The sequence below is a fragment of the Haliotis rufescens genome, unplaced genomic scaffold (genome assembly GCF_023055435.1).
Source record: "Haliotis rufescens isolate VD_foot unplaced genomic scaffold, xgHalRufe1.0.p SCAF_6, whole genome shotgun sequence".
NCBI lineage: Eukaryota > Metazoa > Mollusca > Gastropoda > Lepetellida > Haliotidae > Haliotis > Haliotis rufescens.
This window is the reverse complement of record NW_025964334.1, coordinates 12,314,493-12,337,201: the sequence shown is the minus strand read 5'-3', so window position 1 is coordinate 12,337,201 and position 22,709 is coordinate 12,314,493. Positions and strand designations below refer to the sequence as shown.

At 40.4% G+C, this 22,709-nt stretch overlaps 1 protein-coding gene and 1 long non-coding RNA gene across 2 annotated transcripts; one reads left to right on the top strand and one right to left on the bottom strand.

Moving 5' to 3' along the window:
* The first annotated feature begins 483 nt into the window (after positions 1-483).
* On the top strand, positions 484-13,380 carry LOC124135488 (nucleolar protein of 40 kDa-like). Its single transcript, XM_046500879.2, has 8 exons — positions 484-674; positions 3,101-3,158; positions 4,786-4,886; positions 6,380-6,465; positions 7,068-7,168; positions 8,753-8,880; positions 10,631-10,720; positions 12,508-13,380. Exons 1-8 carry the CDS (start codon positions 564-566, stop codon positions 12,571-12,573), a joined length of 741 nt encoding a protein of 246 aa, XP_046356835.1. The 5' UTR covers positions 484-563; the 3' UTR covers positions 12,574-13,380.
* On the bottom strand, positions 7,149-8,826 carry LOC125374770. The gene is made up of 3 exons (XR_007218749.1): positions 8,705-8,826; positions 8,141-8,223; positions 7,149-7,212 (listed from the first exon to the last, which is right to left on the bottom strand). It is a non-coding gene; the product is annotated as an uncharacterized LOC125374770 (long non-coding RNA).
* Positions 13,381-22,709: the final 9,329 nt, after the last annotated feature.

The window sequence follows — 22,709 nt, the reverse complement described above, 5'->3', positions numbered from 1 at the left end:
AAAGACGTTAAAAGCTGGTACTTGTTGTTACCCTGTCTGGCGCTCGGCATTAAGGGGCTAAAACAAGGACTGGTCGGCTCGGAGTCAGTATACTGTGTCTGAGTGGGGTATTCATGTTCAACTGCGGCATGGTATCTCAGTGAGCTAGCACTATAAATCGGCATCAGTCCGGACTAGTACAAGCAGCCACACAAACACACACACGTACATGCACGTCGCTGTATAAGTGCAATAATCTTGGACGCGACGTTAAACCCCATTTCACCTCACCTCCTCCTCAACCAGGGGCTAGTGGTTAAAGCGTTCGCAAGATCCGTTTTCACGGATTAAACTCAGTGCAATGTTGTGACGCTCTATGTTTGGCACAAAATTGGACGCTTTTTGCTGCAAGGAGCTTTCAAACGGGCACCTGCTGGTTTTTTTTTAAGAAATAAAAGCGAGTAACCCACCATTTCCTTATCGATAATCCAAAAGCAATGTCCGGAGTTATGTCCCTTGATAAATAGCCAACATGGTGGATTTTTTGTTTATAGTTGTTCACGTGTAGAAAACTAGTGGACGATATGGCTAAACGTGGCCATGACCATGACGATGAACGTGATCATCAGTACAAGCGACATAGGGACGACGATGGCGGGGACGTCCCAGCTCTCTACAGCATATTTCATGGAGAGGTTGCATTCTTAAATCAATCCGGTTCACCAGTTTGTTTACAGTGTAGACTCCAAAACCCGCAAGAAATAAATTAAATGTCGAACATACCACAATCGCTAGTGACACAGAAGAAACACAATGAATTCCATTTGGGGTTATCGGCTATTGTTCAGAACGGTCGACCTACTTAGATTTAACCACGATAACTTGAATTTGTAATTAGATACTATTTGCATTTTATTTTCTGATTATTGCTTTTTGCTCTGATCGGTCAATTTAATAAACAGAAAAAGAAGTGTTGCCTAATTTAAAGACGGTATATGGTCCCTACCTAATTAGAATGACTTGGGATACTTGTTTAGTTTGTAATGAGCACCGGAGTGCGTCTTGTTTATTGGCTAATTTCTGTTCGCAATGTTAATTTTCTAATTCTGTTAATTTAAAGGGGCACTGACCTAACGCAATTCCCCGGACTGGTTGTTGCCTTTGTTATTGTATTTTCCCCCGTGAGTACCCGGATGATACGCAACGCAACTGAGCATGACCAGAGACTGGGCTACCGTCTGCAAGGACAGCTAAATAAACTTGGAGGCTGGAGGCAATATTTGTTTTACGCATTTTTGCATAAACACTGATTTGTTAACCGTGATCTAAAAAGATTTCGACAAAGGGAGCATGTTAATTAATTTCTTTAGCCTAAACTAACAGACAAAAAGAACAGCGGAGCTCATCGAATGTCGTCATTTGGAAATACCCCAGATGGTTATAGTCAACACTAAAAGAAGTATCCATGCAGTGAAAGCATTTTCGGTTTTCGGATTGCGTCGATAATACGATTACTACTGCCTTGTTGTCATCCACGTTTTCTCGCATAACCCTACACTTGTGTATTTGTCGTGGCAGACCAGCAAGAGGTGAATGATCAGTTGATTTACTTTTTTTTGTAAATCAACGGATCGTTCCTAGTCATCAAAGGATTAACAGAAAATTCGTTGATTGATTAATCACTGTTATCTTGCACAGTGGATATGTCAAAAGTGAGTGTTTACATGTCTAGGTTTACTAAAACAAAGGGAATACACACATATCCTTGCGTGAAGTGCCGATGTAAAAACAACATACTTTGTTCAAAGGGTGAACTGGTAATACGTTGATTGATTGATCATTGTTATCTATCACTCAATGGATTTTTTAGGAACCGTGGACGTTATGAAAATAGTTGTCACGTGGGCTTTCTCAGCTGACCCTTGAGACTTGACACCTATGTGAAACACCTGAAACAATCCAAGTGATCAGTTGAGAAACGAACACGGGTTATAATATCCCAAAACGATATATATCTTTAAAATATGTGATTGTTACAGAGACACGTGACATCGAATAGGTTTCTTTGTACAGCTGCAGACGAATGGGATATTGTTCCTTTGTGTGGATATTCACGGATACATTCCTCGAACAATGAAGCTGCCTAAAATTTATACACATAAATTTGGTAGGTTGTAATTATGGTATTTGCATTTTGTTTTCCTTCATTTGCTGTAGCATTGAACCGATTCGTCCTTGTTTCTCTACGTCTTGGTTGGGAAATTCTTCAATGCGCGATATACGTTGTTTTCACAGGCCTTTTCCCTTGTAAGCGTGTATATATAACCGTCAATTTGTAAAATGTAATTCTCTCAGGCAATTTATAAAATGTGTAAATATTTCAGTCATTTTGACTAAAAAATCTGTCCAGATTGATTAAGGCGATCAAAAGGGCCTACAAACATCACAACAGATTATTATGTAGGATTAGAAGCCAAACAACATAGAAATGTACTTTTCAACGTAACATTTTCAGTCTCTTGGTGATGACATTAAACATCAAAATGTTTGGAATTTGTTATCATAATAATACAGATGGAAATGTTTTTCAGTCACTTTGTTAAATAACTGAATATTTAGGCGCTGAATAAATTTGAAAATGTTACACATTTTGACAGTAAAAAATATACACACTATCAAAAAGCAATGCTCAGGTGAAATATTTACTTTGTGTTGCAAGTCAAAATAGTGTAAACGAAAATCGCAAAATTACCAAGCAAGTGACTTATCAAAACTTCGTCACCATTACCGATGCTACCCACAAAGATACCTACATTTCCTTATTATTTCCAAAACTGTATTTCATTTTGTTGATCAATGTGACCATACGCCCTCCACATTACTACCCATACAAGTGACTAATGCGCTTACGAATGGCGCAGCAGAGGTCGCGAACTAGTCTAGATTTCTGCTATACATCCGGGTACTCACTGGGAAAAAACAATAACAAAGGCAACAACCAGTCCCGGGGAATTGCGTTAGATCAGTGCCCCTTTAAGCCTCAGGTAACCTTACTCTGCATTGAAAACACAGTATGTTTATCTCCTAACTGACCATCAAATCGGTAACTTGTGTTTTCCAGATTGCATCAGTACAGAACTATGGAGCCTTTGTGAAAATACCAGGATGTCGAAAACAAGGTGACGGATAACATACCATATTCCACGTAATAAGCACCCAGGGCGTTCTCAATATTAGAAATAGGGGGCTCGTATTAGTATATGATTTTGGTGAGAAAGAAAACAGAGTTAAAAGATCGTAAATTTCGTGGTTTATGCTGACAGCCTGAAATGATACAAAAGAAAAGTCTGTGCGTATTATACACGACAGATGTATTTTCCAAAATTTATTTGCCCATAATTAAGGGTACATATAACACACAAGTGCGTATTATACACGAATAAATAAGTGTACATTGATCAATTGAAAGGCATGCTAATTGGGATTGTTCACTAGCTAATGTATAAGCAAATATAGCTGGGGGCGCTTATTACGTGGAATACGGTACTTGTACAGCAGTATAAGGAACTAAAGGCATTCTGGAAGTTTGCTCCATAGTAGTGAGTGAGTGAGTGAGTATGCTTTTACGCCGCTTTTAGCAATATTCCAGCAATATCACGTCGGGGACACCAGAAATGGGCTTCACACATTGTACCCATGTCTGGAATCGAACCCAGGTCTTCGGCGTGACGAGCGAACGCTTTAACCACTAGGCTACCCGACCGCCCCGCTCCATAGTAATTGGATTTAGTGTCTCCTGAGGCTTTTAGCGTTAGGACAATGACATTAGGATGACATGACTGTGAAATCCATGTGCATGAGTACGCTTCTGATAATTTAAACAAACGATCAGTATCTTAGTAAATTTTGGATTCAAACACATTTTGTGGGAACAGTTAAATGTCCTGGGTACACTGAAGGATGTTTGTTTAACAATACCTCACTACCGGGAAAACGGAGACCGCCTCCGTGGTCTTGTGGTAGAGCGTCCGCCCGGAGAGCGGAAGGTCCGGAGTTCGATCCCGGGCCGCGTCATACAAAAAGACGTTAAAAGATGGTACTTGTTGTTACCCTGTCTGGCGCTCGGCATTAAGGGGCTAAAACAAGGACTGGTCGGCTCGGAGTCAGTATACTGTGTCTGAGTGGGGTATTCATGTTAAACTGCGGCATGGTATCTCAGTGAGCTAGCACTATGAATAGGCATCAGTCGGGACTAGTACAAGCAGCCACACACACACATACACGTGCATGCACGTCGCTATATAAGTGTAATAATCTTGGACGTGATGTTAAACCAAATTTCACCTCACCTCACCGGGAAAACGGTACATGCATTTACCCCTGAGAATTCTTTGTTTTCTGACTTGAAGTTTGCAGCAGCCGGAGGCTTTATACTGCTACAATGTATTACATCAATTATTATTCAAGCAGTCAGTAATTACTTTATTTTTGTATGATTCATGTAGTTATATGTTTTTTTTAATTAATCAAAGATGCAATGCTAGGCCAAATAAAAAAAATTACTATTTTTGTTTGTTTTAGGATTGTGGCTTAATTTTTCTTCTGTTACCATTGGTTGATTTGATAAATGAAAAACAAAAAAAAGCTGCCTAAATATAATGACTTGGGTAATAATTAATGTATAATTACTCATCATGCTCATATATCAGCTTGTAATGCACCCCAGATTGCATCTAACTTAATCCCTGCGTTGAACATGTCAGAAGTGATGTCCTCACTCAAACACTCCTTCTGTTGTACTGGAAGGCCTTGTCCATAAGTCTCAGATGTCGAGAGCCAGGGTGGAAGATCCGTCAGAGATGGTGTCATTGAGGGAGAGGGTGTATTGTAAAGTCATCAGTATTGAGGTAAGTCGCCGACTTATGGGTGCCGTGTAGTCTGTCTTACAGACCCTGATACAAATATATATCAAATACAGCCCATGCAAGTCTATAATGTTTGGCAAGTCTAGATCACTGCAGTATCAGAATAAGGGGGGGTCACTGGGCTCCTTTTTATTAAATTTTTATTATGATAACTGAACAACTGTTTTTTTATGTACGATATGTTCATTTCAGAGACTAGATTTTAGTCTAGGTGCCGTGCACTGAAGCAGGACAGGTTTTTTTCCCATAGTTAGGCACCAAGTAAATGCAGAAATTCAGAAATAATCTTTAAATAGAATTGAAGGCATGACATTTTATGGTTATATTTATATTATATATTTCATGAATACAGTAGAACCACTAAGAACTTAACATGATGGATAGAAAGAAGTCAAAGGTTTATCTAGTCTTGCTCAGAGGCTGATATTCGGCCCCAAGTCTGCAGCAAATGTCATTAAAAATTCCCTAAAGGGCATTAAATGTTTCCCAATTTATGTTAATAACAAAAAGCTCATATTTAGGTTTTGCAGAAATAGCCTGTATTTCAATGATAAGAGGAGGACTAAATAGGAAGGTTGTGATGCTGTTATATATTATTGCATTGAATGCAATCTAAAAATATGATGTTAAAATGGGCCTACCTTAAATAAAATAAGAAATTTAAAAAAATCCCAGTTTTGAATGAAGTAACTATGTTATTTCCACTCAGAACTATGCACAAAACAAGAGAGAAGCCCAACAAATGACATATGAGTTACTTTGAGTATCTGTAACATGTGTAATGTAAGCTCTAAATTTGAGACAGTGAGTATGATTTTACGCCGCCTTCAGCAATATTCCATCTTCACGGCAGGGAACACAGACATAAGTTCACACATCGTCCACATGTGGGGAATCAAACCCAGGTCTTCGGTGTGATGAGCGAACACTTTGACCACCAGGCTACACCACCGCCCACTTTTAATGTGAACTTTCGGCAACCCCTCCACTGAAGCAGCACTGCACATCACATCCTGGCACAGAATCATATCACATCAGCATTTACTAATAGCAATATGACTACTGCAGCACATCAGCGTTTGGATCTACAAAAAATGTATCTCTCAAAAAGTGATATTGGCTCCTAGCTTCCCAGGGACAACATCATGGGCTCTGGATCTTCATCGTACATTCATCTGTCATTCCGACTGAGATACTGTACATCATTGCAATGCCAGGGATTTATCCAGGAGTCTAAACCAGGTGTCCCTGGCACGCAATTTCGTAAAAAATGAATTTTTTGCATGTTAAACAAATATATTATATATAGCAGAAGCATTTATACCACGCTTTCCTTGTTAATTGTTTGGATAAACTTTTTTCCTGTGGATTGAAAAGACACAACTTTTGTAGACTGTGCACACGGTTACCTCCCTTTGAACAGTAAGGATCCTATATTCATTAACAAGAATAATATTGTGGTTTGTTTGTTCCAGGGGGAGCATCAGAAGATTGGCCTGTCTATGAAATATGTCAATCAGACAACAGGGCAGGACTTGGACTCCAACAACGTGCAGGGCAGGTGGGTCTCTCGTATCTCAGGCAAGTTAAGATATACTTTTGTATCTCAACGTTTCTCAACTGAAAAGTATGAAAAGATGGTCTGAGGCCATGGTGCCCACAGTTACATTCCCCTATGAACTTTATCATGTGTGTAAATTGTTGGAATCGAGTGCAAAAATGAATTTAATTGTCTCTGAACTTTGTCATTTTGGGTAATCCTCGTTCACTCCTTCACTCACTCCTTCACTCACTCCTTTACTCAATCCATCACTCGCTCCATCACTCGCTCCATCACTCGCTCCATCACTCACTCCTTCACTAACTCACTCATTCCTTCACTCACCCCTTCACTCACTCAGTCACCCAGCAACCCACCCAGCAACCCACTCACTCACTCACTCACTCACTCACTCACTCACTCACTCACTCACTCACTCACTCACTCACTCACTCACCTTGACAACGCAATGGAAGGAAGCCTTGTAACTATGTGTACAATAAATTATGTTTTTCAGATTTAAGATTAACCAAAATAAATTATCAATGACATTTCACTCACTCACCCTTAACAAAAACACAAAACAAATCAGAACGTACATAAATGTTGCATGCTGGTTGTAGCATGGACGACCGGAGGAGGAAGCAGGGCTTCAGTTCTGAACGGCCAAAGATCGAACTAGGAGCTATCTACGACACAAAGTGTGCAAGATGTGGAACTCGGGGTAGGATGATGCTTCAGATTGTTGATGTCAAGGCAGGAGCCAATCTATTGTATGAATATTATGTAGATACAGACATTTACAAAGAAGTTGACACTATATTTCTGATTATTTGATAAAAAAAGAGGAAGCCATCTGCTAAAGTAAAATCTTTAAGAAGCTGCAGTATCAATGAAGATAGAGTTAATGTACAATTAGTGGTGTAACGATACATCAATACAGTATTGTACCCCAATACAAGGCCCTCGAGTGACGACAAAGTACATCGATTTACCACCCATGTATCTCAATACATGTGATACATTACAATTTATATTGGTGTAAAAACATATGAATACAATCTCATTAAAATCAGATCTTAGTTCTCGCTATCGCTAAACAAAGATCTGAGGACATCCCATTACGTAACGTCAGAACGTCCTTTCATCCAACCAATCAAAGCGTCGCTTACCAGATCGTGAAAGTGACAGTCGGAATGTGTTTTCTAATCATGCAAACTCGAAAACGCTAACACGGGGTTTTCCGAACGACAGTTACGGCCCGTACGACTGATTCCGTCAAAATTATCGTCTTTCTCTCTACATTTGAACATAGGCGTTGCACAGTATGTCAATCGCAACCATGTATTAGACATTCCAGAATGTTTGTGTGTTCAGTTTTCAAAATTTTAATGGACAACTGTGTTAACATATTTTTCAAGCATAGTCTGAAATGGAAGTCGCCAGGTTGAAACGAGTGCCGTAAAGCTCGAGAAAGCTGCTTTCTAATTGGCTGATGTCGACTTCTTGTTAGTCATTTCAGTGGCTGGTCAAAGTTTGTGAAAGGTCGTTCTGACGTGACCCATAATGGGATGTCCTCAGATCTTTGTTTAGTGGCAGCGAGAACTTAGATCTGATTTCAATGAGATTGAATAATGAATAATAACTGATGTAAAACAACGAAACAAACAACAAGCTTATGCAGATTCTCTACTACCTCCCAGTGGCTATAAATAGCACAACATTCACAGTGCTTTCCAGCCTTTATGTTTCTGCCGTACAATGTCCCATCTTCGATATCTGAAAATTAAAAACAAATGATCTAGGGTTCTGATTCTCTTGCAGATGGAAAGAATATCAACTTATAAAATAGAAGTACTGTATCAGGATACGAATCGTATCACCTTCATACTATTGGGTTACTTATCATATCACAGCCTCATTGTATTGTTAAATCTCTACTTGTACAGTTCATGTTTTTATGCAATGCGTCAGCAAAGGTGTTAGTACCAAGCAATGTCTTTTTTGTCAAATTAAGGTGTCAAATATCAATGTTGTGGAACCTATCGTGTATGTTATTTTTTTCTCCATTTTTATTCAAAATTGACATTTTTTGTATGTTTAATTGTTAGTTTTTTGTCTCACTTTCCAAACATTCTTTTGCTGGAAGATGTAAAGACTTGTTTAATAAAGTTGTGAAAGAAAAAACAAATTTAGATACTATAACACCTGCATGTATGTTAGATGTATCAGCATTGGCCATTTTGAGATCTTGTCATACCTTGTCCCTTGTCACCATGACAACAAGTTTTCTGTGCGCCCCCTACAGGCCACCTGTCCAAGGAGTGCTATGCAGAAAGGGGAGGTAAGCAGTATGACCTGATCCCAGACTTGGAAAAGTATGTGCCGGACTCCCAACCTCCGGCGCAGTCTCCTGAAAAAAAGAAGAAGAAAAAGGTGAGGGAGAGAAAGAAGGAAAGATTGGAGGAAAATATATATCAGCTTCAGGAGATACTGTGATCTGTTTGATAGGACTCCTTCGAAAAAACACTGAATTATATGATGGATATACATGCTGTTATCATGGGGAATGAATGCTACAATTACACAACCATGTCTACTGTATTTTCTTGGGGATAGTGCACACTTTTTTAGAGGGGGGGTTCACATAATAGTCCCCCCCCCCCCCCCCCATCAATAATACAATTCAAAATTTAAGAAAGAGAATTTATGGATGTCAACTTCTTTATTATGAGGAATAGTAAAGAAGTTGACATACTCCTCCTCATGTCTATCACTTCTAAATGCCTTTCAAAGAATTCAATATTTCATGCAATATTGTTTCTATCAATTTCAACTGGGAGTTTGAAGTTATGAAAAGGTGTTTGAAAAGTTGCATCCCACATTCACTCAAATTCAGTGAAAGATTTATGACGCATATATATGTCAGAAGTTTAATGTTTTATGTTAAGAAGACCGCCTCTGTGGTCTAGTGGTAGAGCGTCCGCCTGGAGAGTGGAAGGTCAGGGTCTCGATCCCAAAAGACGTTAAAAGACGATACTTGTTGTTACCCTGTCTGGCGCTCGGCATTAAGGGGCTAAAACAAGGACTGGTCGGCTTGAGTCATTATACTGTGTCTGAGTGGGATTTTGTTGTTAAACTGCGGCATGGTATCTCAGTGAGCTAGCACTATAAATCGGCATCAGTCCGGACTAGTACAAGCAGCCACTCACACACACACAAGTGCATGCACGTCGCTATATAAGTGCAATAATCTTGGACGTGACATTAACCCAATTGCACCTCGCCTCCCCTCACCTCGACTCGACTAGGGGGATAACTCTTAACACCATTAACTTATTAACTACTATCTGATTTAAATGAGATAGAACCAATTTTTTACATGAATGTTTAGAAATATGCAGTGGTATATATTAAATACTTTTATTCATAAATATCGACAATAAGTAAGTAAAAATGATAGTATATGTATGTCAACTTCTTTATTTAATGTGATGAATTGCAGTAAGTTACTGTCAGTAACAGTTGCAAGGACCAGGGTATCATGCTTTTGTTTCCAGTTCTCTCCCTAGGCCATCTCATTTGTTTTGTTGACCTTGTCACACATTATTACAATTTGTGTGATGAATTACTCGTATCACTAAGCTATTGTAGAGAAGAAAATTAGATTTTGTGTGTGAAGTTATTTGTGTAAGAACAAACTTGAGTTATCTCCCCTTAGTCATCACCGATTGTCTGTGTGAGGTTATTTGTGTAAGAACAAACTTGAGTTATCTCCCCTTAGTCATCACTGATTGTCTGTGTGAGGTTATTTGTGTAAGAACAAACTTGAGTTATCTCCCCTTAGTCATCACTGATTGTCTGTGTGAGGTTATTTGTGTAAGAACAAACTTGAGTTATCTCCCCTTAGTCATCGCCGATTGTCTGTGTGAGGTTATTTGTGTAAGAACAAACTTGAGTTATCTCCCCTTAGTCATCGCCGATTGTCTGTGTGAGGTTATTTGTGTAAGAACAAACTTGAGTTATCTCCCCTTAGTCATCACTGATTGTCTGTGTGAGGTTATTTGTGTAAGAACAAACTTGAGTTATCTCCCCTTAGTCATCACCGATTGTCTGTGTGAGGTTATTGTCCTCCTTGACCACTGTGTCCACTGTTTTGAATGTTTGAACAACATTGTTTGTCCAGGAAAGGAAACATAAGAAAGAGAAGAAGAACAAGAAGAAGAAGAAGCACAGACATTCTTCCTCCTCCGATGAGAGCGACAGAGATGCCAAGGTGTGTAGGATGGTATATAGAAAAAATCTCACCCAAGTGTCTTTGATATCAAATATATCAACGAGAGTTGACATCATTCTTCCAACTTTTTCAGTTTGTAGACAGTAATAAGCAGTGTCTTTAGTGTAAAAAGTACTGCTAACAGCTTCAGTAGCAGAACCATTAGTGATGTCATTTGATTTTGACGTCATGGTAACCAATGACATCACAATGGTCTGCAAAGCATTGTGATGCAATTTCATTGCAGCGATATCTACAATGTAGATGTCGCTTGATCTTACCCAAGCGATATCTCCTGTGGGAGCCAGCATTTGATGATAAATTATCGCAATACCCTAATCATGGGCAGAATAGGTCCTCAGTACCCTAATCTGGGGTGAAATAGGTCCCCAACACCCTAATCTTGGTCAGAATATGTCACCAATAGCTAAATCATGGTCAAAATAGGTCCCCAATACCCAAATCCTGGGCGGAACAGTTCCCCTTTACCCTATTCATGGTCAAATTAGGTCCCCAATACCCTAATCTTGTTCAGAATAGGTCTTCAGTACCCTAATCTTGGGCAGAATAGGTCCCCAATACCCTAATCTTGGGCAGAATAGGTCCCCAGTACCCTAATCTTGGACAGAATAGGTCACCAGTACCCTAATCTTGGACAGAATAGGTCCCCAATACCTAAATCTTGGGCAGAATAGGTCACCAATACCCTAACCTTGGGCTGAATAGGTACCCATAACCCTTATCATGGTCAAATTAGGTCCCCAATACCCTGATCTTGGGCGGAATAGGTCCCCAATACCCTGATTTTGGGCGGAATAGGTCTCCAGTACCCTAATATTGGGCGGAATAGGTCTCTAATATTCTAATCCTTGTCAGAATACATATCTCTTGGTCAGTACCCTAATCTTGGACAGAATAGGTCTTCAGTACCCTAATCTTGGACAGAATAGGTTTTCAGTACCCTAATCTTGGTTAGAATAGGTCTTCAGTACCCTAATCTTGGTTAGAATAGGTCTTCAGTACCATTATCATGGTCAGAAAAGGTCCCCAGTACCCTAATCTTGGTTAGAATAGGTCTCCAGTACCCTAATCTTGGACAGAATAGGTCTTCAGTACCCTAATCTTGGACAGAATAGGTTTTTAGTACCTTAGTCTTGGACAGAATAGGTCTTCAGTACCTTAATCTTGGTTAGAATAGGTCTTCAGTACCCTAATCTTGGTTAGAATAGGTCTTCAGTACCCTAATCTTGGACAGAATAGGTCTTCAGTACCATTATCATGGTCAGAAAAGGTCCCCAGTACCCTAATCTTGGTTAGAATAGGTCTCCAGTACCCTAATCTTGGACAGAATAGGTCTTCAGTACCCTAATCTTGGACAGAATAGGTTTTTAGTACCTTAGTCTTGGACAGAATAGGTCTTCAGTACCTTAATCTTGGTTAGAATAGGTCTTCAGTACCCTAATCTTGGTTAGAATAGGTCTTCAGTACCCTAATCTTGGACAGAATAGGTCTTCAGTACCATTATCATGGTCAGAAAAGGTCCCCAGTACCCTAATCTTGGTTAGAATAGGTCTTCAGTACCCTAATCTTGGACAGAATAGGTTTTTAGTACCTTAGTCTTGGACAGAATAGGTCTTCAGTACCTTAATCTTGGTTAGAATAGGTCTTCAGTACCCTAATCTTGGACAGAATAGGTCTTCAGTACCCTAATCTAAGACAGAATAGGTCTTCAGTACCCTAATCCGGGAAGCTGAGTGTTTCTATCCCAGGTGGGTTGTATGTTACAGAGGAGAAGGAAATCCGGCCAGAAGAAGAAAAAGCGTCACCACAGCAGTGATTCCAGTGACAGCTGAGTGACAGGTGACAAGGACAACATGTGAGATTGTGTTGACATTGCAGTGTGAAATATACAACCATCACCGGATAAGGGTTGTCTATTTCAGAAACATGTTCTGCTGTTGTAAGTGGGGATTTACCTGGACTTACAGCAAATGTCTGTCCCACATCGGATTTATAAATGCCCAGTTCATGTCAGTGTGGTTATAGGTGCTCTATTGTTATGGTTTTGGCAAGGAGGACGAGTCTTTAATGCTTTGTTTAACCTTCATGCAATGTTAAAAAAAATGCCTTTGAATTTAATAAATAAATAAAAAAGATTAAGTCCAATTTTTTAACAAAATAACAATTTTTGCCACTGCTAAGGGATCTGAGTTTGGAGGGTGGCAGGGTAGTCCAGTGGTTTAAGCTTTTGCTTGTCACGCCAAAGATATGGGTTCAATTCTCAACATGGGTACAATGTGTGAAACCCATTTCTGGTGTCCCCCGTGGCGTAAAACCAAACTCACTCACTCCCTCACTCACTCACTCACTCACTCACTCACTCACTCACTCACTCACTCACTCTGAGTTTGGAATCATGAGTAGATTCCTTATTCCTCATAGTTCTGGAGGGGGATGTGCTCAGTCAATGCAGGCCGATTAATGTCCTCTGCAAACTGGATTGTTTCTGGATGCAATGTTATGTTAGTCAGTTGTTGGTTTTGTGCCCTCTGCGTGTTCCTGAAGCTGTCATGGTATATACACTAGCTGTCCTGTGTATATCATACTGATTGACTTGTATATAGCGTCATGTTCATACTTGATTAAACCATTGAAGCTTATCGTTTGCTGTTATCCATCTGTTCTTAAATAAATATATATTCAGATGGTTGCATGGTAGTCATTGACCCATGAAGATCCGGGATAGAATAGGTCTTCAGCAACCCATGCTTGCCGTAAAAGGTGACTATGCTTGTCGTAAGAGACAGCGAACAGGATTGAGTGGTCAGGGTCGCTGACTTGGTTGATACATGTCATCTTCTCCCAATTGTGTGGATCGAAGCTCATGATGTCAATCACTGGATTGTCTGGTCCAGACTCGATTATTTACAGACCACCTTCATATATCTTGAATATTGCTGAGTGCGGTGTTAAACAAACAAACAAACAAACAAACAAATGTAAGTCACTGAGTCTGCCTCCGACAGTCCATTGATTAAGGAGCGGTCGGGTAGCCTGGTGGTTAAAGCGTTCGCTCGTCACACCAAAGACCCAGGTTCGATTCCCGACATGGGTACATTGTGTGAAGCCCTTTTCAGGTGTCCCCCGCCGTGATATTGCTGGAATATTGCTAAAAGCGGCGTAAAACTCACTCACTCACTCACTCCCATTGATTAATGTTGTGAACAATATCCCAGGCTATGGTACAATGACATGCAATCTATGGAGTCACCGAGCTCGACCACCCTATCTGCAGAGTCACCTCTTACTATCACTACAGGTTACTGGAACCTATTCTAACCAAAAGGGGTGGGCGGTCGGGTAGCCTAGTGGTTAAAGCGTTCGCTCTTCATGCCGAAGACCCTGGTTCGATTCCCGACATTGTTACAATGTGTGAGCCCATTTCAGGTGTTCCCCGCCGTGATTTTGCTGGAATATTGCTAAAAGCGGCGTAAAACCATACTCACTCACTCTAATCAAGAATCCCATGTGGATGAAACATTGTATTGTCAATGGAATGGACGTTTCTCAACCAGCAGCCATGTTGGCAACTCTGCACAGTGAATCGTGGCGAAACGACCGGGCCACCTGTGCCCCCTGATGTCATAATGACTTTCATTGGACGTGGTTCACTTTGTAGGATGTGAGATGAGGTTTTACTTTTTAACAAGGTACGCGGGCATGCATGCTGGTTGTATAGTGCTAGCCCACTGAGATACCATGCCACAGTTTAACATGAATCCCCCACTCAGACAAAGAATGCTGACTCCAAGCCAAACAATATACTTAAGTTTGCATATATCCAGCCATAAACTGAACTAGGAGGTAATCTAACTGTTGTTTACATTTACTTTAATAAAAGAATTGGCTGCGCATCAACTGGTAAATGAAACAGTCCGACTTTCAGTCAAACAAATGTTGCAGTCAAGTTGCGTGAACTGAAATGAATCATACGCCTTCAGAATGATCTGGGGCGGTGGGGTAGCCTAGTGTTTAAAGCGTTATCTCGTCATGCTGAAGACCCAGGTTTGATTCCCCACATGGGTACAATGTGTGAAGAGAATTTCTGGTGTCCCTGCCATGATATTGCTGGAATACTGCTAATAGCAGTGTAAAATCCAACTCACTCACTAAGAATGATCTGAGAATGTTCAACTTATATCAGCTGTCTCCTGGGGCAGAGCGAGACCTTTGTGTTGTGGAGAGGGCTGTTGTGGGTACCATTGTAATACCCTGGGTAGGATCCTGTATACAGAAGGGTACCCAGCTAATGTAAGCGTCACTCATGGTTCCAGTTTGTGGATCAAATCCATGAATTATGTCTTCAGACATCTTTAATATTGGAAACATTTTTAACTACCTTTCAGTCTCAAACCAAAGTTAATCTTCAATTTGATGCTAAATTTGGCTTCGCTATATCTTCGGAACTGTAGCTAAACAAATAGCTGCCTTCTTGTATTGGCTGGGTGGCTTGCTGTGAGCACGAGGGGGTGGTGATCATGCTATCAACCACGAGCTGCTGTTATGTAGCTGGAATAGTGCTGAATGTAGCATAAAGACAACAGACAATTATACCAGTACACTTCAGGTCACTCAGTTGTAAGTAACACATACATTTCATTACACATTTGTCTAGGATATGAGGGGTGCTGTGTACAAGGTTCAGATGACATTGACAAACCTCAAGGAATGGTAAACTTCCTGATGCTGACAAACCTCAAGGAATGGTAAACTTCCTGATGCTGACAAACCTCAAGGAATGGTAAACTTCCTGATGCTGACAAACCTCAAGGAATGGTATACTCCCAGATGCTGACAAACCTCAAGGAATGGTATACTTCTTGATACTGACAAACCTCAAGGAATGGTATACTCCCAGATGCTGACAAACCTCAAGGAATGGTATACTCCCAGATGCCGACAAACCTCAAGGAATGGTATACTTCCCGATACTGACAAACCTGAAGAAATGTTATACTTCTTGATGCTGACAAACCTGAAGGAATGGTATACTTCTTGATGCTGACAAACCTCAAGGAATGGTATACTTCTTGATACTGACAAACCTCAAGGAATGGTATACTCCCAGATGCCGACAAACCTCAAGGAATGGTATACTTCCAGATACTGACAAACCTGAAGAAATGTTATACTTCTTGATGCTGACAAACCTGAAGGAATGTTATACTGCCAGATGCCGACTAACCTCAAGGAATGGTATACTTCCCGATACTGACAAACCTGAAGAAATGTTATACTTCTTGATGCTGACAAACCTGAAGGAATGTTATACTGCCAGATGCCGACAAACCTGAAGGAATGGTATACTTCTTGATGCTGCCAAACCTCAAGGAATGGTATACTTCCCGATACTGACAAACCTGAAGAAATGTTATACTTCTTGATGCTGACAAACCTGAAGGAATGGTATACTTCTTGATGCTGACAAACCTCAAGGGATGGTATGCTTCCTGATACTGACAAACCTGAAGAAATGGAATACTTCCTGATACTGACAAACCTCAAGGGATGGTATACTCCCAGATGCTGACAAACCTCAAGGAATGGTATACTTCCTGATGCTGACAAACCTCAAGGGATGGTATGCTTCCTGATACTGACAAACCTGAAGAAATGGAATACTCCCAGATACTGACAAACCTGAAGAAATGGAATACTTCCTGATACTGACAAACCTCAAGGGATGGTATACTCCCAGATGCTGACAAACCTCAAGGAATGGTATACTTCCTGATACTGACAAACCTCAAGGAATGGTATACTTCCTGATACTGACAAACCTCAAGAAATGGTATACTCCCAGATGCTGACAAACCTGAAGGAATGGAATACTTCCTGATACTGACAAACCTGAAGGAATGGTATACTTCCTGATACTGACAAACCTCAAGGAACGGTATACTCCCAGATGCTGACAAACCTGAAGGAATGGTATACTTCTTGATGCCGACAAACCTCAAGGAATGGTATACTTCCCGATACTGACAAACCTCAAGAAATGTTATACTTCTTGATGCTGACAAACCTGAAGAAATGTTATACTGCCAGATGCCGACAAACCTGAAGGAATGGTATACTTCTTGATGCTGACAAACCTCAAGGAATGGTATACTTCCCGATACTGACAAACCTGAAGAAATGTTATACTTCTTGATGCTGACAAACCTGAAGGAATGGTATACTTCTTGATGCTGACAAACCTCAAGGGATGGTATGCTTCCTGATACTGACAAACCTGAAGAAATGGAATACTCCCAGATGCTGACAAACCTCAAGGAATGGTAAACTTCCTGATACTGACAAACCTCAAGGAATGGTATACTTCCTGATACTGACAAACCTGAAGAAATGGAATACTTCCTGATACTGACAAACCTCAAGGGATGGTATACTCCCAGATGCTGACAAACCTCAAGGAATGGTATACTTCCTGATGCTGACAAACCTCAAGGGATGGTATGCTTCCTGATACTGACAAACCTGAAGAAATGGAATACTCCCAGATGCTGACAAACCGCAAGGAATGGTATACTTCCTGATACTGACAAACCTCAAGGAATGGTATACTTCCTGATACTGACAAACCTGAAGAAATGGAATACTTCCTGATACTGACAAACCTCAAGGGATGGTATACTCCCAGATGCTGACAAACCTCAAGGAATGGTATACTTCCTGATACTGACAAACCTCAAGGAATGGTATACTTCCTGATACTGACAAACCTCAAGAAATGGTATACTCCCAGATGCTGACAAACCTGAAGGAATGGAATACTTCCTGATACTGACAAACCTGAAGGAATGGTATACTTCCTGATACTGACAAACCTCAAGGAATGGTATACTCCCAGATGCTGACAAACCTGAAGGAATGGTATACTTCTTGATGCTGACAAACCTCAAGGAATGGTATACTTCTTGATACTGACAAACCTCAAGGAATGGTATACTCCCAGATGCCGACAAACCTCAAGGAATGGTATACTTCCAGATACTGACAAACCTGAAGAAATGTTATACTTCTTGATGCTGACAAACCTGAAGGAATGTTATACTGCCAGATGCCGACTAACCTCAAGGAATGGTATACTTCCCGATACTGACAAACCTGAAGAAATGTTATACTTCTTGATGCTGACAAACCTGAAGGAATGTTATACTGCCAGATGCCGACAAACCTGAAGGAATGGTATACTTCTTGATGCTGCCAAACCTCAAGGAATGGTATACTTCCCGATACTGACAAACCTGAAGAAATGTTATACTTCTTGATGCTGACAAACCTGAAGGAATGGTATACTTCTTGATGCTGACAAACCTCAAGGGATGGTATGCTTCCTGATAATGACAAACCTGAAGAAATGGAATACTTCCTGATACTGACAAACCTCAAGGGATGGTATACTCCCAGATGCTGACAAACCTCAAGGAATGGTATACTTCCTGATGCTGACAAACCTCAAGGGATGGTATGCTTCCTGATACTGACAAACCTGAAGAAATGGAATACTCCCAGATACTGACAAACCTGAAGAAATGGAATACTTCCTGATACTGACAAACCTCAAGGGATGGTATACTCCCAGATGCTGACAAACCTCAAGGAATGGTATACTTCCTGATACTGACAAACCTCAAGGAATGGTATACTTCCTGATACTGACAAACCTCAAGAAATGGTATACTCCCAGATGCTGACAAACCTGAAGGAATGGAATACTTCCTGATACTGACAAACCTGAAGGAATGGTATACTTCCTGATACTGACAAACCTCAAGGAACGGTATACTCCCAGATGCTGACAAACCTGAAGGAATGGTATACTTCTTGATGCCGACAAACCTCAAGGAATGGTATACTTCCCGATACTGACAAACCTCAAGAAATGTTATACTTCTTGATGCTGACAAACCTGAAGAAATGTTATACTGCCAGATGCCGACAAACCTGAAGGAATGGTTTACTTCTTGATGCTGACAAACCTCAAGGAATGGTATACTTCCCGATACTGACAAACCTGAAGAAATGTTATACTTCTTGATGCTGACAAACCTGAAGGAATGGTATACTTCTTGATGCTGACAAACCTCAAGGGATGGTATGCTTCCTGATACTGACAAACCTGAAGAAATGGAATACTCCCAGATGCTGACAAACCTCAAGGAATGGTAAACTTCCTGATACTGACAAACCTCAAGGAATGGTATACTTCCTGATACTGACAAACCTGAAGAAATGGAATACTTCCTGATACTGACAAACCTCAAGGGATGGTATACTCCCAGATGCTGACAAACCTCAAGGAATGGTATACTTCCTGATGCTGACAAACCTCAAGGGATGGTATGCTTCCTGATACTGACAAACCTGAAGAAATGGAATACTCCCAGATGCTGACAAACCGCAAGGAATGGTATACTTCCTGATACTGACAAACCTCAAGGAATGGTATACTTCCTGATACTGACAAACCTGAAGAAATGGAATACTTCCTGATACTGACAAACCTCAAGGGATGGTATACTCCCAGATGCTGACAAACCTCAAGGAATGGTATACTTCCTGATACTGACAAACCTCAAGGAATGGTATACTTCCTGATACTGACAAACCTCAAGAAATGGTATACTCCCAGATGCTGACAAACCTGAAGGAATGGAATACTTCCTGATACTGACAAACCTGAAGGAATGGTATACTTCCTGATACTGACAAACCTCAAGGAATGGTATACTCCCAGATGCTGACAAACCTGAAGGAATGGTATACTTCTTGATGCTGACAAACCTCAAGGAATGGTATACTTCCTGATACTGACAAACCTCAAGGAATGGTATACTTCCTGATACTGACAAACCTCAAGGAATGGGATACTGCCAGATGCCGACAAACCTCAAGGAATGGCATACTTCCTGATACTGACAAACCTGAAGGAATGGTATACTCACAGATGCCGATAAACCTCAAGAAATGGTATACTTCCCGATACTGACAAACCTCAAGGAATGGTATACTCCCAGATGCTGACAAACCTGAAGGAATGGTATACTTCTTGATACTGAAAAACCTGAAGGAATGGTATACTCCCAGATGCCGACAAACCTGAAGGAATGGTATACTTCCTGATACTGACAAACCTCAAGGAATGGTATACTGCCAGATGCCGGCAAACCTCAAGGAATGGCATACTTCCTGATACTGACAAACCTGAAGGAATGGTATAGTCCCAGATGCCGACAAACCTGAAGGAATGGTATACTTCCTGATACTGACAAACCTCAAGGAATGGTATACTCCCAGATGCTGACAAACCTCAAGGAATGGTATACTTCTTGATGCTGACAAACCTGAAGAAATGGTATACTTCGTGATACTGACACACCTGAAGGAATGGTATATTTCCTGATGCTGACATACCTCAAGGAATGGTATACTTCCTGATGCTGACAAACCTCAAGGAATGGTAAACTTCCTGATACTGACAAACCTCAAGGAATGGTATACTCCCAGATGCTGACAAACATCAAGGAATGGTATACTCCATGATGCTGACAAACCTCAAGGAATGGTATACTCCCAGATGCTGACAAACTTCAAGGAATGGCAAGCTCCAGAAACACAGAAATTCTGCAGATTGTTAACTTTGTAAGTTATGACAAGATGGTTTGGATGTCAACTTCAATGCAACATTTTCAAACAGGTTCTAACACCATTATCAAGTAAATTTTTAGTGTGTATAGAATCTACAACAAAATGTTTGTGCAAATGTAATAAAGAAATTGATCATCCATATGTCATTAGTTCCAAATCCAAGTTCATAGCTACATTTATCAAGCAATAAAAAGTAAACTGGTTCTATTATTATAAGACTTGGCCACCCATGCCCACTCCAACCTCTTGGTTGGCCAGAAGAGAAAGACTGGGCCACCCGTGCCCACTACAACCTCTTGGATTGCCAGAAGAGAAAGACTGGGCCACCCGTGCCCACTGTAACCTCTGGGACGGCCAGAAGAGAAAGACTGGGCCACCCATGCCCACTACAACCTCTTGGATGGCCAGAAGAGAAAGACTATGATGAAGAAGAAGATGTGGTGTTTCTCCCATCAGTCCAAAGTCCAGGTCTCATAAGGGTACGAAGAAAGCGTCGCAATTTGTAGTGTGGGGATGTGTCCCTGGGACATTGGTTTGAATCCAAGATTTTGAGCATTAGTGTGTCACCACACACAGCAATAATCCAGCCATATGTTTGTTTGTTTGTTGTTTATGCTGCACACAGGAATATTCCAGCAATAAGTTTATTTGTTTGTTTTTTAACTCCACACTCAGCAATATTCCAGCTATATGTTTGTTTGTTAAACCATCTTATAGCTGTTTGTTGTGTACTGTACACCTGTTTGTTGTTTGTTGCGTAACACCTGTTTGTTGTGTAAAACCTGTTTGTTATGTAACACCTGTTAATTGTTTAATACCTGTTTGTTGTATTACACCTGTTAATTGTTTAATGCCTGTTTGTTGTATTACACCTGTTAATTGTTTAATGCCTGTTTGTTCTGTTACACCTGTTTGTTCTGTTACACCTATTTGTCGTGTAAGACCTGTTAAACACCTGTTTGTTGTGTAAGACCTGTTAATTGTTTAATGACTGTTTGTTCTGTTACACCTGTTTGTTTTTTTACACCTGTTTGTTGTGTAACACTTGTTTGTTGTGTAACACCTGTTACTTGTGTTACACCTGTTAATTGTTTAATGCCTGATTGTTGTGTTACACCCGTTGTTGTGTAACACCTGTTAGTTGTTTAATGCATGTGTGTTGTGTAACACCTGTTAATTGTTTAGTTAACACCTGTTTGTTGTTTAACACCTGTTTGTTGTTTAACACCCGTTTGTTGTTTAACATGTTTGTTGTGTAACACCTGTTTGTTGTTTAACACCTGTTTGTTGTTTAACACCTGTTTGTTGTGTAACACCTGTTTGTTGTGTAACACCTGTTTGTTGTTTAATACCTCACTCAGCAATAATGCTGCTATATGATGGTGGCCTGTAAATAATCAAATCTGGACCGGAAACCAGTAGTTGTAACCATTACCAATGATGGTGACGCCATCACACAAGGTATCCACATCATCATCATTAATAAGCTGTTTCGACAGGCATGGGGAACTCGGAATCTACTCTGCCTCAGAATCGCCGGGAATTAACGGAGACTGATACTGAACTTTAGTGTTTGTGAGGTTGCGTAACTTGTGACCATGAGTATGTTTGATCCAGCAGTCTGTCCACATGAGTTTATTGGTTATCTGGAGAGTGACGGAGTGACCCGATGTACATCAGTTCATACTTATGTATCTAGGAACAGGTAGGTGGGTATCCGATACCCTCACTGACAACCTGGTCTAGATTCTCACTCCCGGATAAAACACGAGGCCGTGGACAAAGTACAAGCACTTGGCCGACCCACGTCAAGTGTATCTCGGCCTGATACGGATTATTTATCTTGCTTGCATGGATTTGAAGATTGCATTTGATTTCATAAATAATGTTGGTTTTGTAATTGGATATTCAGTTTATGACGATGGAATTTATAATTCAATAGGTAATAATATTTAAAGGAAGTTGAGAAAATCCTTTTTCCAATTTTCCAAATTTTATTTGACCGTTGTCAGGGTTGAATTTAGGTCAATTTCCCCCCAAATTGAAATAAAATATGGTTAAATTTGAAACAAATAAATTAATCGACAGAATCATTTATATTTTAATTTTGATCCTGTAAGACAAGAAACGGGTGTTAATATATTTTGAATATTCTAAGGACTTTTATACCTGCTGTATTTGAACACATATCCACGTCATCCGTCATGGGTTGCGTTATGTCATGGGGCAATATGCCCGCCATGTTGCGACATGCTGACACGCAGTGGGAGTGTTT